We start from the raw sequence: 19,842 nt of genomic DNA on the forward strand, positions 1-19,842 counted from the left end.
CATATTTCCACAGCAAGAACAATAGGAAACAACTCCTTTATTGTAATGTGTAATTGAAGCATATTTTGAGGCCATTCCCCTGCAAACCAAGTACTGCCAAAAACAGCAGCATATCCCCCATGAACCCCAGCTGCATCTGAATACAACTTTAATGATTCGGAAGACACCCATTTTTGAAACAAAAAACAGGACTTTCCATTGTAATTAGATACAAAATCAAACCATGCCCTCAAATCAGCTCTCGCTTCTGAATTAAGTGTAATTCTATAATGAGGACATGAATGGCCAATTGTTAGATCGAATAACCTTCTAAGAAATGCTCGTCCCGGAACTACAACACTACAGGCAAAATTCAATAAACCTAAAAGAGACTGTAATTCTCGAAGAATAACTTTCTTTTTTACCTTAAATATGTTAAGGAGACCCAAAATTTTTGCTATTTTATCTTTTGGTAATCGAGCTACCATAGCCCTAGAATCAATCTCAATGCCATAGATAACTATGCATGTTGTAGGTAATTGAGTTTTTTCATCTTTTATAGGCACACCTAAGGTTTTTGATAAAGTTAAAAATGTGTTAAGTGCTACAGAACACTTGTTAGTATTTGCTTCCCCTACAAAAAAGAAATCATCTAACAAATGTGAAACACCTCTTATTTGAAATTTGCTATTCAAAATCCACTGAAGAGCAGAGGAAAAATTTTCAAAAAGTTGGCAAGAAGAAGAGGCCCCCATGGGGAGGGCTGCATCATGATAAAACTTTTCCTCCCATTTAAAGCCCAATAAATGGTATTCTGAAAAATGCACAGGAATTAAACGGAACGCATCTTCAACATCGGCCTTACTCATTTCACAGTTGAAACCGTGTTCTTGAACAAGTTCTATGACAGTTTCAATATTTTGATATGAAACTGAAGTGTATTCAGGTGGTGTCCAAAAATTGACAGAGTCCCCTTTTGGAAAAGATAGGTCATGAATTAAGCGGAAAGACCCACTTTCTTTTTTAGGTATTAGACCCAAGGGAGAACAGATAAATTTTTCAAAGGGTGGTTCATCAAAAGGTCCTTTTATTCTGCCTTTCAAAATTTCCTTATTTAATTTGAGGTTGACCGCGTCAGGATTTTCTCTTGCGCTTTTATGGTTGGAAGGAAATTTGTCCACTTTTTTATCAAGCAAAGAATTTATTTTAAAGCCAAATGTAAAACCCTGTATTAAATTTAATTTCATTGCTTTGTCATAGCCTTTGAGAAAAATTTTCAATTTATTTACTTTTATTGGTGTTGGTAGACTTGTGGGTTGTAAGCCACTCTTTACATGAGACTGTGGCATGTTTTTTATCACATTGCACACATTGGTGCTTATGTTTGCAGTTGTCACTGGAGCAGCCACCTGTTCTACAGTAGGTCCAGCAGAAACCAGGTGGGAATTGACTGCTTTGTTGCTGAACCCGCCGTTGAAAGGGAGGACCTCCACTTTGTTTAACATGTTTATTATTTGATGCATTGTTACCGGTATTAGTATTTGAACGATTGAAATGGTCATAAAAGGCAGTGCGCCAAAGATCATTATTTACAACTGCCCAATCAAATTTCATCACTCTGCGTACCTTTCTAAACGTTTCATCATAAGATTTTGCCATATTAAACCCAAATTGCTTTGACATGGCTCTAACATTATATGCATATTTAATAAGACTTAAAATATGTTCTGGATGGTTCACATAATAAATAGACATATAAATATCAAAAGCTTCAGTCCACTGATGAATTGAAAACAACTGTTTTGGTTTTGCGTATGTAGAAATTTTTACAGCTTTCGATTTGAAAAGAACATCATCATCCTCATCTTCATTAAAATTTGGAGAAAGAGTAACAAAATCCACGTAACTATCGGACATTATGTCTTTCCTAATTTTTTCACTGACATTAAAACCCAAGGGTAAAGTATTTCTAATTAAATAACTTGCTGTCTGCCCTATAGACGAATTGTCAATACCTAATGTTTGGTCTTCTTGTGTTGTTGGGCTACTGGCTGTGAAGTATCCAGCCACCGATAGGTCTGACGTCACAGGTGGTACCAATGAATAATGAACGGTGTTTGATGATGACGACGGCAATGTATGCTGACTCTCTGTTTGGTTATCAGCGCCGGAAACTGCTTCCTGTGTTGCACCAGAGCGCATACCACACACACTTGACAATCTGTCATCTGATAGTCTGACTCCACTGCTGTCTGTTAGGTGTAAACCAGCTCCTTTCAACTGTGTGATCATTGCTGCAGCTATTTCATCTGCTGTTGGCTGTGCTGTTGTACTAGCAATGTTCATCACAGGAGCTGTTGATGGAGTTGGACCAATGTTTCGAACACGTTTCCGCCCTCTTGGTGTATTACTTGTAGTTGTTTCCACAGCTGGCAGAACTACGGGATCTATGACAAGGTCCCGGTCTGTAAGGTCGGAAGGAGCAGCTCTTCTTTTGGATCTAGCTCTTTGTTTAGGCATCTTTAAAGTAAACAAAAATAATTCTTGAATACCTGATAATGTGTTTTGACCATAATATAACATCAGACAAATATGCATACATGTATATCACTTATATAATGCTATTCATTGTTAATTGTTCATACAAAAAGTTCACGCAACGAACAATGTGGCACACAAAAATGCAATATTATATGTCAACTACATTGTAACCATACATGATAATAACCATGTAAAGTATGGTACATGTAAAAAAAAAAAAAAATATGTAAATAAAACCAGTGTAATCTGATACGTAAATACAAAAATGCACTATGAATATCAGAACCATAACCATAATGATGGTTAACCATATGTATGTATAATGATACAAAATATAACCATATAACCAGTGCAAATTGATACCATTTTACAAAATTGCACTGACATATATGATAACCATAGCCATAATGATGGCAATAAAACCATGCGTATAATGATACATTTGTGTGCCACACTAATTGAATAAATTTAACAAGAGCAGTGGATTGTCTGCAAAAATTTGTATATATATAATAATTAAAGTATCATTAATGACTGATGCATAAGTTTTCATGAATAACAAAACAATGATGTACATGTACAGATAATAGCATACTATAAATAAGCTTTTCATTTATTATAAGTAAACTATGTAAACGTCCCGTTAGATCTCTCTTTTTCAGTTTGATTTTATTAATTAAAATTATTTCATACGATTTGCACTACCGACAGCTGCACGAATACTTTTAGCATAGATGTGCATACCTTCACCATTTAAATGAACTTTATCTGACAACAAAGCTTTCGTGTTTTTCCACAGGCCCCGATGTTTCCAAAAAGTAATATTTGTACGTGATTTCAAAGATGAAAACAGTACCTGATTCACTTTGTTTACTTTGTTGTTATAATCGGGACCCGACCTTTCGGAATACCTCGGCAGTAATTGCCCAACGATCACGTGACCAACACCATACACTGTGATTATGTAATCACAGAATGACGCGATGTCTCGAGCCAATTTCTCAGGATTCTTCTCGCTTGTCAAGTCATTACCGCCAATTTGAATAAATACAGAATCTGGTTTAAAAGTGTCAAACACTTGCATAAATTCTGGTTTCTGAATGCATTTACGACCCGGACGCAATGTACTACCACCGAAACCGGCAAATTGAACCTGAATTTCGGTACCATCGAATCCTAAATTGTATAGCCCTTCTGCACGATTCTCGTACAAAAATGATTCTAATCTATGTACAAATGAATGACCAAATATTAAAACTCGATGAATCATAATAAACAAATCTAGAATTTACAATATAAAAATAATACGAATATTTTGAATAAAAGAATATTTTAGATGGCTTTTACCTTCTGAACAAGTTCTGTGTAATCCTAATGACGTCTTTTCTGTACCTAATCGTCAGTTATCTTCTGTCCAAAATTGAATAAAGCCTCTTTCAGGAACAAACTTGAAATTGAAAATCTTTACTTTTCTGGCAAATCAAAAATAGCGTCTAGTAGCATTCAGTGCAATTGCGATAATGCGGGCGCAACTTGACGCTTGTTGAAAGTTAGCATGCACTTTAACCTCATTGGTCAATTGAAATATTTGTGGCCAATGATAATTAGTATTGACCCTGATCATGCCATGACCATGCTGACCTTGACTGCCTGTAATCGAAAACTTGCATAATTCCTAGACAAAGACCATGGAAATTTTCGGTTTCTTATTACACCATTGATAAGAAATAAAACCTACACAAGTTGAAACAGTAGCCCATAAAGCTAAAATTTAGTGTATAAAAATTTACTGCCAAAAATGTTTTTATTATAATAAAACTTATTATATATATATCAAACATTATAGATGATAAAACACAACCTTGTTTCAATTCAGAATCAACATTAAACCATGCAGTCATATTACCATTTATACGTACACTACATTCTACATTAGAGTATAAAGCTTTTAAAGAATACATAAACTTTGAACTTATACCTAAATTTTCCAGTTTGTTCAACAAAAAAACTCTATTAATTGAGTCATATGCTTTCTTAAAGTCTATAAAAGCTACATATGTTGATAATTTACACTTTTTCCTGGTTTCTATTATTGCTGTTATAGTGCTTACATGATCAATTGTACGTTTGCCTTTCATAAAACCGTTTTGCTCGTCGTTAATTATTTCCCGTTCATCTAACCATTTGACCAATCTTCCATTTAAAATACTACAATACATCTTGTATGTGAATGGGGCTAGAGTTATGCCCCTATAAGATAAGGGGTCTCTAGGATCTGATGTAGAACATTTTGGTATTGGGGTTATAATTCCCTTATTCCACATATTTGTTTCATTACCAGAACTGAAACATATTTAGTTAAATAATTTATGTAAAATAGAAATAATAGAGATATTTTTACAAAACTCGGCTTGAATAAGGTCAATTCCTGCACTTTTACAATTTTTTGCATTCATTACAACTTTATGAACCTATCAATAGTAATTTCCTTATCTAAATCAATACAGATAATAATTTCTTAAAGAATACAATATTCAACCTTATTATAATCTGCATAACAGATCATTGAACATTGTCATAAAACAAACGCTAATTAGTTTGTTTGACAATCAATCCTTTCACCATTTTGACACTTAGTTATTAAGCTCTTTGTTTATTATATATGGGATCTAATTCTGTAAACGTGGATGGTTACTGCTGGTACGGCCATAACTGACGGAATATACATATTCGAGCGAAGAACGGATCTGGTTGGTGTAGGACTTTTGGTCCGTAATGACTTTGATGAACAATTTAACATCGAAATCGTTGATGATAACACTGATGATATAATATGGGTACAGTTTAAAGATAAACGTTGTAATGCCAATATGTTTTACGTTTGCGTCGTCTACCTGCCACCAGAAAACTCAACTAGAGCAGTCAATGTACACGAGTTTATGGAAACATTAATGACACATATATACACAATCCCACAAGGTAATCTGTTCTATCTGTGTGGTGATTTTAACAGTCGTTGTTCTGATTTCTCGGATTCAATCAAAGGAATAGATTGCTTACCAGAGCGCGATATAGTCGATTTTCAGACAAACGGATATGGGAACATTTTTTGTGATTTTCTAATTGATGTTAATTGTTGCATACTTAATGGTCGGAAAACTTTAACTAACGAATTTACCTTTGTATAAACACGCGGTTCCAGTGTAGTGGACTACTGTATTTTACCATATGAAATGTTGGATTCATTTAACTCTTTTAGCGTAACAAGAGCTACTACTATCATTCAAAGTCTTGGCGAACCCGGTAGATATGACCTTCGTAAAATAGTACCTGACCATTAAGTATTGACATGGAATATGTGCCTATATTTTCCAATTGAAGACCAAGTTCGTAAAAATAAAGACAAAAATAAAACTGTTACCAAAATTAAATATGATACTAAAAGTTTACCGGAAAATTGGCTTATCGGTGATTCTATTGTAACAGAAATTAATCGTGTGATATTGCAGTTTGAACAATCTGAAGCTTCACAACAAAATATCGATAAAATGTATGATAATTTTGTATCGGTACTGAAAACAGAAATGTCCGAAAAGTAATCAAGTAAAGAAATTCGAATTAGTAATGCGTTTAACAACAAAGCTAGAAAATGTAAAAAAAACCGTGGTGGAATTCCGAGCTTACTATGTTGTGGAATGATGTTTGTAAATCGGAGAAAAACTGGAATAAATGTCGTCTTAGTAACAAAAAAAGGGAACTGCGTCATATCTTTGTCCAAAAACGAAAACTATTTGATCGAGGTGTCCAAAGATCAAAACGTCAATATTGGCATTCAATGCAAGAGGAATTAGTTAATTCGCAAGGAAACCCGAAAGAATTTTGGCGGAAAATTGGCAGGATCAGAGTAGGGAGCGAGCGTCAAAATACTATTCCAATGGAGATAAAATTAAATGATGGATCAATATGTGATGATAAAGATATAGTTATAAATAAATGGAAATGTGATTTTGAAGAAATTTTGAATAAAAATAGCGATACTAGTATAAGTAATGAAATAGAAAATTGTAATAGTGATATGATTTGTGATGAAATTTTAGATGGTGAAATTACCAGTAGCGAAGTGTATAATGTAGTGAAAATATCCAAATGTGGCAAATCGCTTGGCGTTGATGATATTCCAGTTGAATTATATAAAAATCCTACAGCAGTGAATGCGCTTATCCGTGTTTTCAATATATGTTATAATTCCGGTAAAGTGCCAGCTATGTGGAATAAATGTATCATTACACCGATCCCCAAGTCATCCACGGCAGATCCCAGAGATCCGATGTCCTTTAGAGGAATAAGTCTAGCACCAGTGGCGTATAATCTATACTGTGGCGTCCTAAATGCTCGTCTGACCGGAAAACTTACCGATCTTGAAGTAATCAACGACGAACAGAATGGTTTCAGAAAGAGTCACAGTACCATAGACCATCTATCAACTTGAACAACAATCATTGAAACAAGAAAACTTTGTAAACTTTCAACATTCTGTGCATTTGTAGATTTAAAAGAAGCATATGACTGGGTTAATCGTAATTTGTTGTTTAGTAAATTAGAATCCTTAGGTTTAAGTACCAAAACGTTAAATGCTTTACATTCTTTATATTATAATGTTCAATCTTGTGTCAAGATAAATGGCAGTTTGACTGATTGGTTTGGAGTAAATTCTGGCCTAAAACAAGAATTGCATATTATCACCTTTATTATTTAATATTTTCATAAATAACTTAGTTGATGACATCAACAGCTTAGATATTGGTATAAATGTAAATGGTGAAAAGATTTGTATATTGTTATATGCAGATGATGTAGTATTATTAGCTGAAAATGAAAATGACCTTCAAAGAATATAAGATGTTTTAAGTATATGGTGTAATGTAAATGACTTAATTGTAAATATGGACAAGTCAAAATTGTTCATTTTAGAACACAATCTGTAACACAAACAAATTTTGAATTTATGTTGAACGGAAACCAGTGAGATATTGTATCCAAATATATGTATCTTGGTTTATTATTAAATGAGTTTTTGGATTATAACGAGATGGCGAAAATTGTAGCAAAATCAGCCAGCAGATCATCAGGTTTACTAATTGCTAAATGCAAAGAAAATGGAGGTTTTGAATATTCTACTTTTACTAAACTTTTTGACACTCTTGTTATGTCTGTAATTGAATATGGTGCTGCGATTTGGTAAGTAAAGAATACTCTTGTATAAATGCTGTAAAAAAAATAGGGCAATGCGTTTTTTATGGGTGTTGGAAAGTACACACCTAATTTAGCCCCATATGGTGATATGGGCTGGATGCCATGTATTGTAAAACAATGGACATGTATTTTTAGAACTTATAGTAGATTTACGAAAATGTGTGATGATAGAATAAACAAAAATGTTTTATATGGGCAAATAATATATGCAATAATAGACTGACAAATTGGAATTTCAGAGTACAAACAAAGTTTAAAGAACTTGATATGGAACATTTTTGTAATACAAATTTGATTATTGATAAACATGTTATAAAAAAATATTGAGAATATCTGTTACAATAGATTTAAAGAGCAGTGGTATATTGATTTAATGTCAAACGAGTGTAGTAAACTACGTACTTACAGACTGTTCAAAAATGAATTTGGTGAAAAACAATATTCATTAAAAATTATACCTGGTAGATATAGGAGTGCCTGTGCCAAATTTAGAAGTGGTACTGCTCCTTTGAAAATTGAGACTGGAAGGTATGAAGGTATTTTAGTTGAAAATAGAATTTGTTATAGCAGTATTTGTAATGAAAATCTTTTAATTGAAGATGAAAAACATGTATTAATGAATTGTCCTGTGTATGAAGATTATCGTTGTTATTTGTTTTATCAATTATCTCTATTTAGTGTAAATTTTATGCAATTGTCTAACATGTCTAATGACGATAAATTTTTATTTTTATTCACAGATGAAAATATGTACTTTTATACTGCCAAAATCTGTAATGACATGTTATTGAAAAGAAAATGTATTTTATATAGCTAGTTGTAGTGTAAATACTGTATATACATTTTAGATAGTCTCTCATAACTCTTTTTAGAGTGGCTCTTGTATGTTTTATGATGTTGTTTTATCAACTGTTTGTATGTTTTATATAATGAAGAGGTGAGACTTAAATAAAATATTGTCTTGTTTTGTCTATAATTTAAGATCAACATTCTCATTAGATATTGATTGAAATTTAAAAGAAACAAATGTATATTGATAAAAGCTAACATTAAATAAAAAAAAAGTATTTCTATAATTTCTACTAGAGAAAACAAAGAAATGGATTACTTTACAAAAGTAATTGTTATATAAGGCATTACTTCGATAAATGCATGTAATTGTTATTTAGTGCATGATTTGACAATGTTATTGTAATAGTATGCATTACATTGCAATGTTATTATAATAGTATGCATTATACATTGCAATGTAATTCGCCCAATGCCTGGTGGCTTCACTGTCGATGTAGGAAATACTTACACGCTGGAACTCGTTATTATAAATTAAAACGAAATATTGAATGATTCCCTTAAAAATAGGCGAGACAACTTTCCTACCCAAAATATTTTTAAGACATGAACGAACGGAATGGGTTGTGTGCTTAATAAAACGACTTTCGGTTTCAGCGAAGCAGAAAAAAGAACTACAAGATCCTGTGTTGTTTGTTTTAGTGCATTTATTTTATAGATATCTCATGAATCGTTTGTGCATTGACGTTTTTTTCACGGTGTATATAATTCTCTTCCTGAACATAGCGAGCAGTTATTGAAAAAAGGTGTAATCTTAACAGCAAAGTATTTGGTACAAATGTATCTAAGTGCATGGCGCTAAGGTGGATTTCTATTGTGTTACTTGTTTACCGGATTTTCAAGTGTACCATTTTTACACTCTGAACAAAATTTTCTATATTAAAATAAGAAAGACACAGTTTTGGAAACATAACATAAAGAGAAGTACATGTATCCTGTTTCTCGGGGAGAGCATATAGTTCCTTGATATTTTTGGTGGTCGAAAAACTATACCTAAGCAAAGCAGACATTTAACTGTATACAAAACAACGGAGTGTTTGCAACCCCCAGAATAAGTAGAATAGGTGTACAAAATTATATAGACTTATTACGCATTATAGAGTAAGGCATGATCATGCCATCAGAAATTTAAAAACTTAAACTAAGTTACGGGGATTTTTTTGTGACAATCAATCAGGCATGGGGTAATTGTAATCAGTAATCGTAATCAGCTGTAAACGATTACATTTTGCAGTGTAATCATGTGTAATCAGTAATCATGCCATTTCTGATTACAAGTAATCATAATGTAATCGATTACATTGCAAAAAACAGGTGTAATCATGATTGCTTTTAGATTACTTTAAGATTATATTCATATGATTACTTGCTGATTACAAATCTTGTATATATATGAAAATAGTTTTTGATAGACAAGATGAAAATAAGAAAATGTAAAGCTTGGATGAAAAATCATGAAACTAGTATTCACAATGATGGGACCTTGTGTCATGTTATAAATTGTATCATCTATATAAAAAAATTATATAACCTAGTGTTTTATTTTGTTAACATTTTACTAAAGGAAATTGCCTCTCCAATATTTCATTGTGAGATTGAGATCTTATGATACATGAATATGCCTTGAAAGCATTTTTTTTCTTTGATTGAAAATTCTGATATTAACTCCAATTTCATATAAGTTTACCCAATACTTTAATATAACTACATTGACATTAAAAAGCAGAAAACATTTAGTTCCAATTTGACTTTGATTGTCGACGTAAATATATGAGCCCACTTAATTCAAAATGGAAGTTAAAACCAGATTTCATTTATTGACAATCATCAGTATAAACAAGTACATGTACAGTGTAAACATATGGCATAATATTACAAACAATATGCATAGTAAACAATAGGTGACGTCAGAAGTGTCATCAATACAAACTATCTTTTATTACAATAAACTGTTGAGAAATGTATATACTTTCCTAAGTTACAAAGTTGTTTTGTGTTTTCACCTGACAATAATTCTATCAATTATTAATTAGATCAAGAATTAAAAATTTTCAAACAAATAATGACAATCAACCATTTCTAACCTTACCCTTCCGGAGCACCTGAGATCACCCCTAGTTTTTGGTGGGGTTCGTGTTGTTTATTCTTTAGTTTTCTATGTTGTGTCGTGTGTACTATTGTTTTTCTGTTTGTCTTTTTCATTTTTAGCCATGGAGTTGTCAGTTTGTTTTAGATTTATGAGTTTGACTGTCCCTTTGGTATCTTTCGTCCCTCTTTTATTGATATTGTTATTAAGACAATAAAATTTTAATACCCAAGCTCCCCTATTGTTTGTCAAAAAATGGAAGTAGTGATTAATAAAGGCAAAAGGGTCCGTGTAACACTTATCAATTCAAAGTTTTAAACAGTTTTGAAATTTTAGATTTTTGGAATTTTGATCAAAGTTTTAAAATATCAAAATTTTAAATTGTTTAAAAATTTTGAAATTTTGAAATTTTAACCAAATTATTAAAATATTAAAATTCTAAATATCGTTTATAAATTTGATAGTTTAGGAATTTGATCAAAATTCTAAAATATTAAACCTTACGTGCAATTTTGATAATTTCACTTTTTGAAAGTTTGATTTTTTAAATTTTTGATTAAAATATCAAAATAGAAAAGGGGCGAAAAGAGGGGTACCTGTAAACACTGATGTTAACACGGCTCCGATAACAATCATTCTTAGTTATAAATAAATAGCACGAAATATATCAGCTCATTTTTTATTACAAAATAAATAATGAAAAGAAGAAGTTTTTTTTTCTTTTCTTAAAACATATTAGACATCACATGGGATAACAGTATCCTGAAATTTTAAGGTTGTGCATCTATCAAAAAAAATAAATAGTTAAAGCTATTGAAACCGAAATCAAATAAGTTGATTCAAAAAGTGGGGTGTGGTTGTTTTGTCGAAGCGCTAACATTTTTTTTAAAAGTTTTTCTTCGCTATAATCAAATAATCTGGTTCAAAATGTCCTCTGCTTGCACAGAATATTATTTTTTCATCAAATTAGGGATCAGAATATTTTAATGTCCCATTATCGAATCCCCTCGTGGAAGTATCAAAGTAAAAAAACTGACTATCTATATACTGAATTCCCCAAAAGATTACCATTGATCGCTTAAATAAACTTTTGAAAAGAATTTTCAATTTTTAAAATGCCGACACCTACAAATGGATAGATGTAGTACAACGGCAACTATTACATAAATATGAATGCTGAAAATAATGTTATGCATTTATATATGATATGAATGGTTTCAATTTTTACAAAACCAGAGCCATAAGTTGGATATAAACGTTTACTTTTTTTGGCCTTTTTATTTTTATTTGACTTTATTTGCCTTTTTAATTTAATTTGATTCGAGCGTCACTGATAAGTCTTTTGTAGACGAAACGCGCGTCTGGTGCAAAAACCGACAAAATTTATATCCTGGTATCCATGTATAATGAGTTTATGTAGATACCTTGTAACAGTATCTTGGCTCCAATCTACTAAATTTAATATTTGATCTTAGTACTCCTTATTTCAGCGTCAATAAGATATATATATATATATCAAAAACCTCCCACATTGTTGACTAGTACAACCTTAATTGGGACACCATGCATTCAGTATTCCTACCGTACCAAAAAAATATTAATTAAAATCATTGATACAAGGCAATATAATTATGATCGTCATACAATCGATAAAAATGAAAATATAACGTTAAAAGTTACGACCGAAGCGCTTTTCTGGATCGACTTCATAGGGAACGCTCAAAGCTGAATATTTAGGGCCAACAACTTACAAAGAACAGATTTAAACGTTAAAAATGATCGTTCATAATGTACATGGAATGAAATATTCTTTAGCCAACATGATTGCAGAAAGTAAGAAGTCGCAGAGCAAAACAGAAAAAAATTGAAATCAAAAGAGATAATACATCGTGTATTGAGACTTTTTATTGCTTACAGTTCAGTAGAAAATATATTTACATGCTCAACCTAACCATACTATTTGATCTACTGCGAGTTGTTCAGTTTTTACTGTTACTCCTGTTTCTCCTAAAATATGGGTGCTACTAAAATCAGCAAGAAAAATGGCCAATATCAGAGCCGTACGTCTTGTTTTGAAATGAATTCTCTTCTTTTGAGAAATATTTATTTTATCATCAAAGTTTTCACCGCTTACAACTGTCTGTCTGTGGTTTTATTTCGTACATTAACTTTTAAGTATCAATATGTTTTCAATTCATATTGTTTCGTTTCGTTCAGATTTTAGTTCGTTTCACTTTTACACGTACCCCTCTTTTTGCCCCTTTTCTATTTTGATATTTTAATCAAAAATTTAAAAAATCAAACTTTCAAAAAGTTAAATAATCAAAATTGCACGTAAGGTTTAGTATTTTAAAATTTTGACCAAATTCCTAAACTATCAAATTTATAAACGATATTTAGAATTTTAATATTTTAATAATTTGGTTAAAATTTCAAAATTTCAAAACTTTTACACAATTTGAAATTTTGATATTTTAAAACTTTGATCAAAATTCCAAAATTCCAAAATTTCAAAACTTTTTAAAACTTTGAATTGATAAGTGTTACACGGACCCAAAAGTAGTATACCGCTGTTCAAACTCATAAATCCATGGACAAAAAACAAAATCGGGGTAACAAACTAAAACTGAGGGAAACGCATAAGTATAAGAGGAGAACAACAACACAACACTACAATGTAACTAACACACACAGAAACGGACCAAGCATCAGACAAAATCCCACGAGAATAACAAATATAACATCAAAACCAAATACATGAATTTGGGATAGACAAGTACCGTGACACGTCTCAAAAATATTAGAAAACAAACGACGCAACGTTAAATTGTAACACACACAGAAACGAACTATAATATAACAATGGCCATATTCCTGACTTGGTACAGGACATTTTTAAAGGAAAAAATGGTGGGTTGAACCTGGTTTCGTGGCATGCCAAACCTCGCACTTTAATGGCAATGTTAAATATAACATAGAAATGACAACATAATATTACAGGACTATAATACAAATAAATAGGAAAACGTATTAGACAAAGAAACACATGATTAATGAATAAAAAAAAGCATCAGGTTTAAAATTTAATACGCCAAAAACGCGCTTCGTCCACACAAGACTCACCAGTGACGTCCAGATATAAAAGATCGAAAGCGAAAAAATGTACAAAGTTATACAGCACTGAAGATCAAAAGTTGAAAAAGGTTGTGTCAAATACGGCTAAGTTTTTATGCTTGGGATAAGAACATCCTTATTATTTAGAACAATTAATGCTATTGCAAACAGTAAATTTTATCAAATGAATATAACAGATATGCATAATGAAACTGAAGTATTAACTCATTACATAAAACAAACACGAATACATAATGAATGACCAACACAGAATAGACACACCCGATTCAGTCAAGGCCTCAACGCAGTAAATTATGAAAATGACGTCTCATACCATGGTGAAAGGGCATTAAAAATTACGTCACATACAATGGTGAAAAGGCATTAAAAATTACGTCACATACGATGGTGAAAAGGCATTAAAAATTACGTCACATTTGAACAAATGAAAAACTATATCTCAAAAGTAAGATAGAATTAGATAAAGGCAACAGTACTATACCGCTGTTCAAACTCATAAATTCATGGACAAAAAACAAAATCGGGGAAACAAACTAAAACTGACGGAAACGCATAAATATAAGAGGAGAACAACGACACAACACTGCAATGTAACTAACACACACAGAAACGGACCAAGCATCAGACAAAATCCCACGAAAATAACAAATATAACATCAAAACCAAATACATGAATTTGGGATAGACAAGTACCGTGACACGTCTTATCGCAATGTCAATTTACACTCAAAAATAAGACTTAGAATTAGGATTGATTAAAGATTAAATAGAACTAAATACTGATATTGCATTTAAACACAATGCATATTGCAATACTTATTAATAGCAATTATCTATAATATATATATGTTCAGTTTGTTATGAATCCAACTTCAAACGTAAATTATCGTACAGATTATGTTGACCAAAATTAAATCTAACGGCGGCGGTGATTAATTTTTGTTTCCATAACACATAAATATAATAGAAAAGACGTCAACACATTTGACAAAATCCGATGAGAATTACAAATATAACATTAAACATTTAAACTAAATACATGAATTTAGGATGGACAAGTACCGTAACACGTCTTATAGTAATGCGAATTCACACTCAGCAAAACAGTCACAATTGGGAATAAGTCACGTTTGGTAAAAACATTAATGGATGTGTCAATTATGTCCCAACAGACAATAAAACTTTACTTAATTATTTTTTCCTTATTTGTTCAGCTTGTTAATTAGGCAGTTGGTTAAAAATTTGTAGAAAAAAATACAGGTATATCTTTTACATAGAGAAAGGACATGTACACTTGTCTATAGCTATTTTTATCAAATGACACATGTAACTCTGTACTTGTCTATTAATTCTTTTTTTTAAATAATTTTTGAATAAATTAAGGCTTTTAAAGAAATCACCAAAGTTAGCTTTTTTGTGAGAACAAAAAGTTATAAAAACTCTTTGATATTGCAATATACAATATGTAATCGTAAGTAATCATGATTACTTTAAAGAAAAGTAATCTAATGTTATCGATTACATATAAAAAAGGGTGTTATTGTAATGTACTCGATTACATTTTATTAGAAAAGTAATTGTAATTTAATCGATTACATTTTTAAGTAATCAACCCCATCCCTGCAATCAATACAGCAATTCGAATCTGTTGTGACCATGTTCACCGCATAGGTATGTCGTCGTCGAAAATCTCTCTCTCTCTCTCTCTCTCTCTCTCTCGCTCTCTCGCTCTCTCGCTCTCTCTCTATATATATATATTGTTTTGAGATCACCCCTTGTTTTTTTTTGCCAACTGTATTCGCAAGTCTTATTTCTATTTAGCTTCAGTCCTGAAAAACTTCCAAGTGTTTCAATTATACTGAGAGCTAAACTTATTTCTTTCCTTGACTGAAGAAAAAGTGTTGTATCGTAAGCTAATTGACAAATTTTCAAGATTTTCCATCTAATGTTATTTTTATACCTTTAAAATCTTTATTACTTCTAAGTCTTATTGCCATTAATTCTACTGTAATAACAAAAAGTAACTTTGAAATCGGACACCCTTGTCGTATTCCTCGATATATTTTGAACGGACCTGAGACCCACCCATTATTTAAGATACATCCCTTATTGTCGTTATACATAGTTTCCACCCATCTGATAAAGGTACATTTAAATCCAAACCGTTTCAGTGTTTCCGTCATGAAAGTCCATTCTAGTGAGTCAAAAGCTTTACTAAAATCTAAGAAAAGGATTGCTCCTTCTATATTTAATTTTTCAGAATGATCTATTATATCTTGAATTTGTCTGATGTTAAAACCAATATATCTATTTTTAACATATCCTGTTTGATCTAGACTAATAATAGAAGGTAGAACTTTTTTAAGTCTCTGAGCTAACACATAAGCTGATTGTTAAGTATCAATATTCAATAAAGTAATGGGACGATAATTATCTAACGAAAGAGGATTATTCTTTTTAAAAATAAGTGAAATTGCACCTTTCTATTGTGAGTTTGTAAGTTCTTTTTTTTTCATAATTATAATTAAATTCTTTGACAACGATATTTTTTAGGCTCGTCCAAAATTGCCTATAAAATTCCACTGTCAGCCCATCAAGACCTGTGGATTTATTAAGCTTTATTTTAAAAATTGCATCAGTGCATTCAATTTCTGTTACTTCTCCTTCACATTGATTACTATCTGAATCTTTAAGCGTTTTTGTTAATTTTGTTTCATTAATATATGTTTTAACTTCATTATCACAAGGATTAGTTGACTCATAAATTTGTTTGTAATATTTCACTTGTAGATTTAGAATTTTATCTTGATCAGTTGTTGCGAGCCCATTTTCATCATATAGTTCAGTTATAATCTTTTTTGTTTGACGACTTTTTTCTAGTCCCAAGAAGTATGCACTTTTCCCCCCTTCTTCAAACCATTTTACCCTTGATCTTATTTTTTGTCCTTTAATTTTGTCTTTATATAAACCTCTAGATCATTTTCCACATTCTCAATTTCTTTTTGTAATTTATGATTTACATCTGTACCATTATTTGCTTAATTATTGAGATCATATAGCTGTTTTTCTAGAAAATTTATTTTATCTTTTTTTAATTTGGCTTTTTTTTTACAATAGTCTAAACTTGCATCTCTTACCTCTATTTTCAAATTGTCCCATAGTATCCCTAAATCATCACAGTTAATTGATTCCTTTTTATATTTGTTTATTAATTTGTTTATTTCATTTACATAGTCATCATTATTTAAAACACTTGAGTTTAATTTCCAGTAGCCACGCCCCTTATGTCCTCTTTCAGTATTAATTTTTAAGGATACTGCATTATGGTCAGTTATTTTCTGTACTATAGGTCTAATATCGCAGCTTTTACAATTGTGTTGTACTTCTTTTGAAATCAGAAAGTAATCAATTCTGGTGGCTTCTGATCTATCTTTCCTACACCAAGTAAATTGCCTTAGATTTTTATTTCTACTTCTCCAAATGTCTATTAATTTACACGATTTTATAAGCCCTTTTAAACCTGTAACTGGTTTATCAAATTTTTCGGAGGATTTAGTTTTATTTATAAAACGGAAGGGGTATGGTTAGGAAGCTAAAAAGTTCAAAAGATAAATATAAAAATATAAATTGGACCGACAAACCAATCAAAATCCTTGGAATATATTTTGGGTATGACAAAAAAGATTGTCAAACATTAAATATTGAAAAAGTGTTGGACAAATTAAAGAAACTTGTAAAAAGATGGGCAAAAAGAAAGTTAACACTACTTGGAAAAATATTAGTAGTTAGCAAATATAACCTACATTGCTACTAATAGTATCATTACTAAAGAAAATCTACAAAATATAAATAAAATCTTATATAAATTCATTTGGAATGGAGGAAAAGATAAAATAAAAAGGTCAATAATAACAAAACATTTCGCAGAAGGGGAGTTAAAAATGATTTATATGGAATCCTATATAAAATATATACATTTAAAATGGATCACAAAAATATTAGAATCAGAAAATGAAAATTGGTCTCTATTATCAAAACTATACCTTAATAAATTCGGAAAAAACATTCTTAAATTCAAGATGAATGTAAACAACACAAAATTGCTAGATAAAAACGTATGGAACAGCACACCAACTTTCTATCAAGAGATGATAAAAACATGGATAAATGTAAATAATTGTGAAAACAATCATGATCAAATCGATAATTATTTAGAAATCAGAAAACAAGTTTATGGGGAGATAAATTCATAAAATTTCAAGAAAAATCACCAGCCCAGTAGTCAGCACTTCGGTGTTGACATGAATATCAATTATATGGTCATTTTTATAAATTTTCTATTTACAAAACTTTGAATTTTTCAAAAAACTAAGGATTTTCTTACCCCAGGAGTAGATTACCTTAGCCATATTTGGCACAACATTTTGGAATTTTGGGGTGCTTAATGCTCTTCAACTTTGTATTTATTTGGCTTTTTGAACTATTTTGATCTGAGCGTCACTGATGAGTCTTATGTAGACGAAACGCGCGTCTGGCGTATAAAATTATAATCCTGGTACTTTTGATAACTATTTGTTCTTTGATAACTGGATTGATAGTAACATATTATATATAAATGACATAATAGATAAAAGAGGAAATATATCAGAAAAAATGATTACTTCAAAATTAAGAAATAAAAGGAATTGGATTTCTGAATACTCAAAACTAAAAAACTCTTTACCAATGTAATGGACAGACAAATTAAAATCAGAAGAATCATTCAAAACAAAAGTCCATATCAACCGAACAAAAACTAAACTAAGAGATTGTGATGATGTTCTAACTATTAATGAATGCTAAAAACATATACAAATTAGTATTAAGTGTGTCAAAAACAGAAATACCAGTAGGATTTTTGATATGGGAAAGAGTCTTAAGCAAAGGGAGACTAATAAATGAATTTAAAGACTCTATTAAATTTGATTTTGAATATCTTCAAGATAACAAAATAAAAATGTTTAGGTGGAAACTAATGCACTATATTTTGCCAAATGAGGTGCTGCTTTTTCAGTGGAAAATTTCACAAACAATTTGTGTTCATATTGCAATGAAATAGATAATTATAATCATTTTTTCATTACATGTTCATATAATAAAACATTCTGGAAATCAATGAAAGTTTTACTTAAAAAAGTCTTCATAGGCGAACATGTAATAAGTCTTCATTCGTTGGTTATAGGATACAAAATTCGTGACAATGCGCTAAATCATCTGCTTAGCTTAATGTTCTTTTCAGTCTATAAAACGCATTATGTTTCTAATAAAAAAAAACCAAAGCAGTAGACACATTAAGAATTTTTGAATATGAGGTAAAAAATACTGTAGAATTATATAGTATGACCAATATAGAGATCAGCAGTTTATTAGCAAAGTTGGTGAATATTTTGAAGAATGATAAGAAAGTCATCTTATAGTTAACTTATTATAAGCTACATGTGTAGTAAAAAAAACCACCAGAGGCTATCTAGATTATGTGTGATTGTATGTGATTTTTTTCCTTTATTATAAATGTACTATGCAAGTAATTACCTGTAAGTGCTATGCTTAGAACATACTCACCCCTTCTCGTCCAATGAAAAGTCAGTTTTACCCCCCTCTAATTTTCATAGTACATGGTTTTCCATGCACTATGAAATGCTATACATGAATGACTTTTCATTGTCAGTTAATTATGAAAGTGAACTCTTAATAACTGCACTAACGAAGTGTGCAATCCCCTGAGGCATTTTCCATTGGAAAAGAGCCTACTGATTAAAGATGAAAGAGCAAAGATTAAAACAAAACATTTTGAATTTTGCAAATTTTCATGCATTTTCTAACAATACACATATATAGAATAAACCAAAACAATTTGGGTAAGGATGTAGCTAAAATAATACTTATTTAATTTATATACTTGACATTTGAGGGATTTTTTTTTCTTTCAAGAAAAAAATGCCAGACTGCTGATATCTAAA

General features: G+C 30.8%; 2 protein-coding genes across 2 annotated transcripts in view; both read left to right on the plus strand.

Moving 5' to 3' along the window:
* Positions 1-19,842, plus strand: part of LOC139490679 (glucose dehydrogenase [FAD, quinone]-like) — a 542,951-nt gene that overhangs the window by 402,135 nt on the left and 120,974 nt on the right. The window lies entirely within an intron of this gene.
* On the plus strand, positions 6,206-7,009 carry LOC139492646 (uncharacterized). Its single transcript, XM_071280799.1, has one exon. The coding sequence runs from the start codon at positions 6,206-6,208 to the stop codon at positions 7,007-7,009; it is 804 nt and encodes a 267-aa protein (XP_071136900.1).

The sequence above is a fragment of the Mytilus edulis genome, chromosome 10 (assembly GCF_963676685.1).
Source record: "Mytilus edulis chromosome 10, xbMytEdul2.2, whole genome shotgun sequence".
NCBI lineage: Eukaryota > Metazoa > Mollusca > Bivalvia > Mytilida > Mytilidae > Mytilus > Mytilus edulis.

Coding starts and splice junctions, on each gene's coding strand:
- LOC139492646 (XM_071280799.1), top strand. CDS start 6,206: ATGTTGTGGAATGATGTTTGTAAATCGGAGAAAAACTGGAATAAATGT.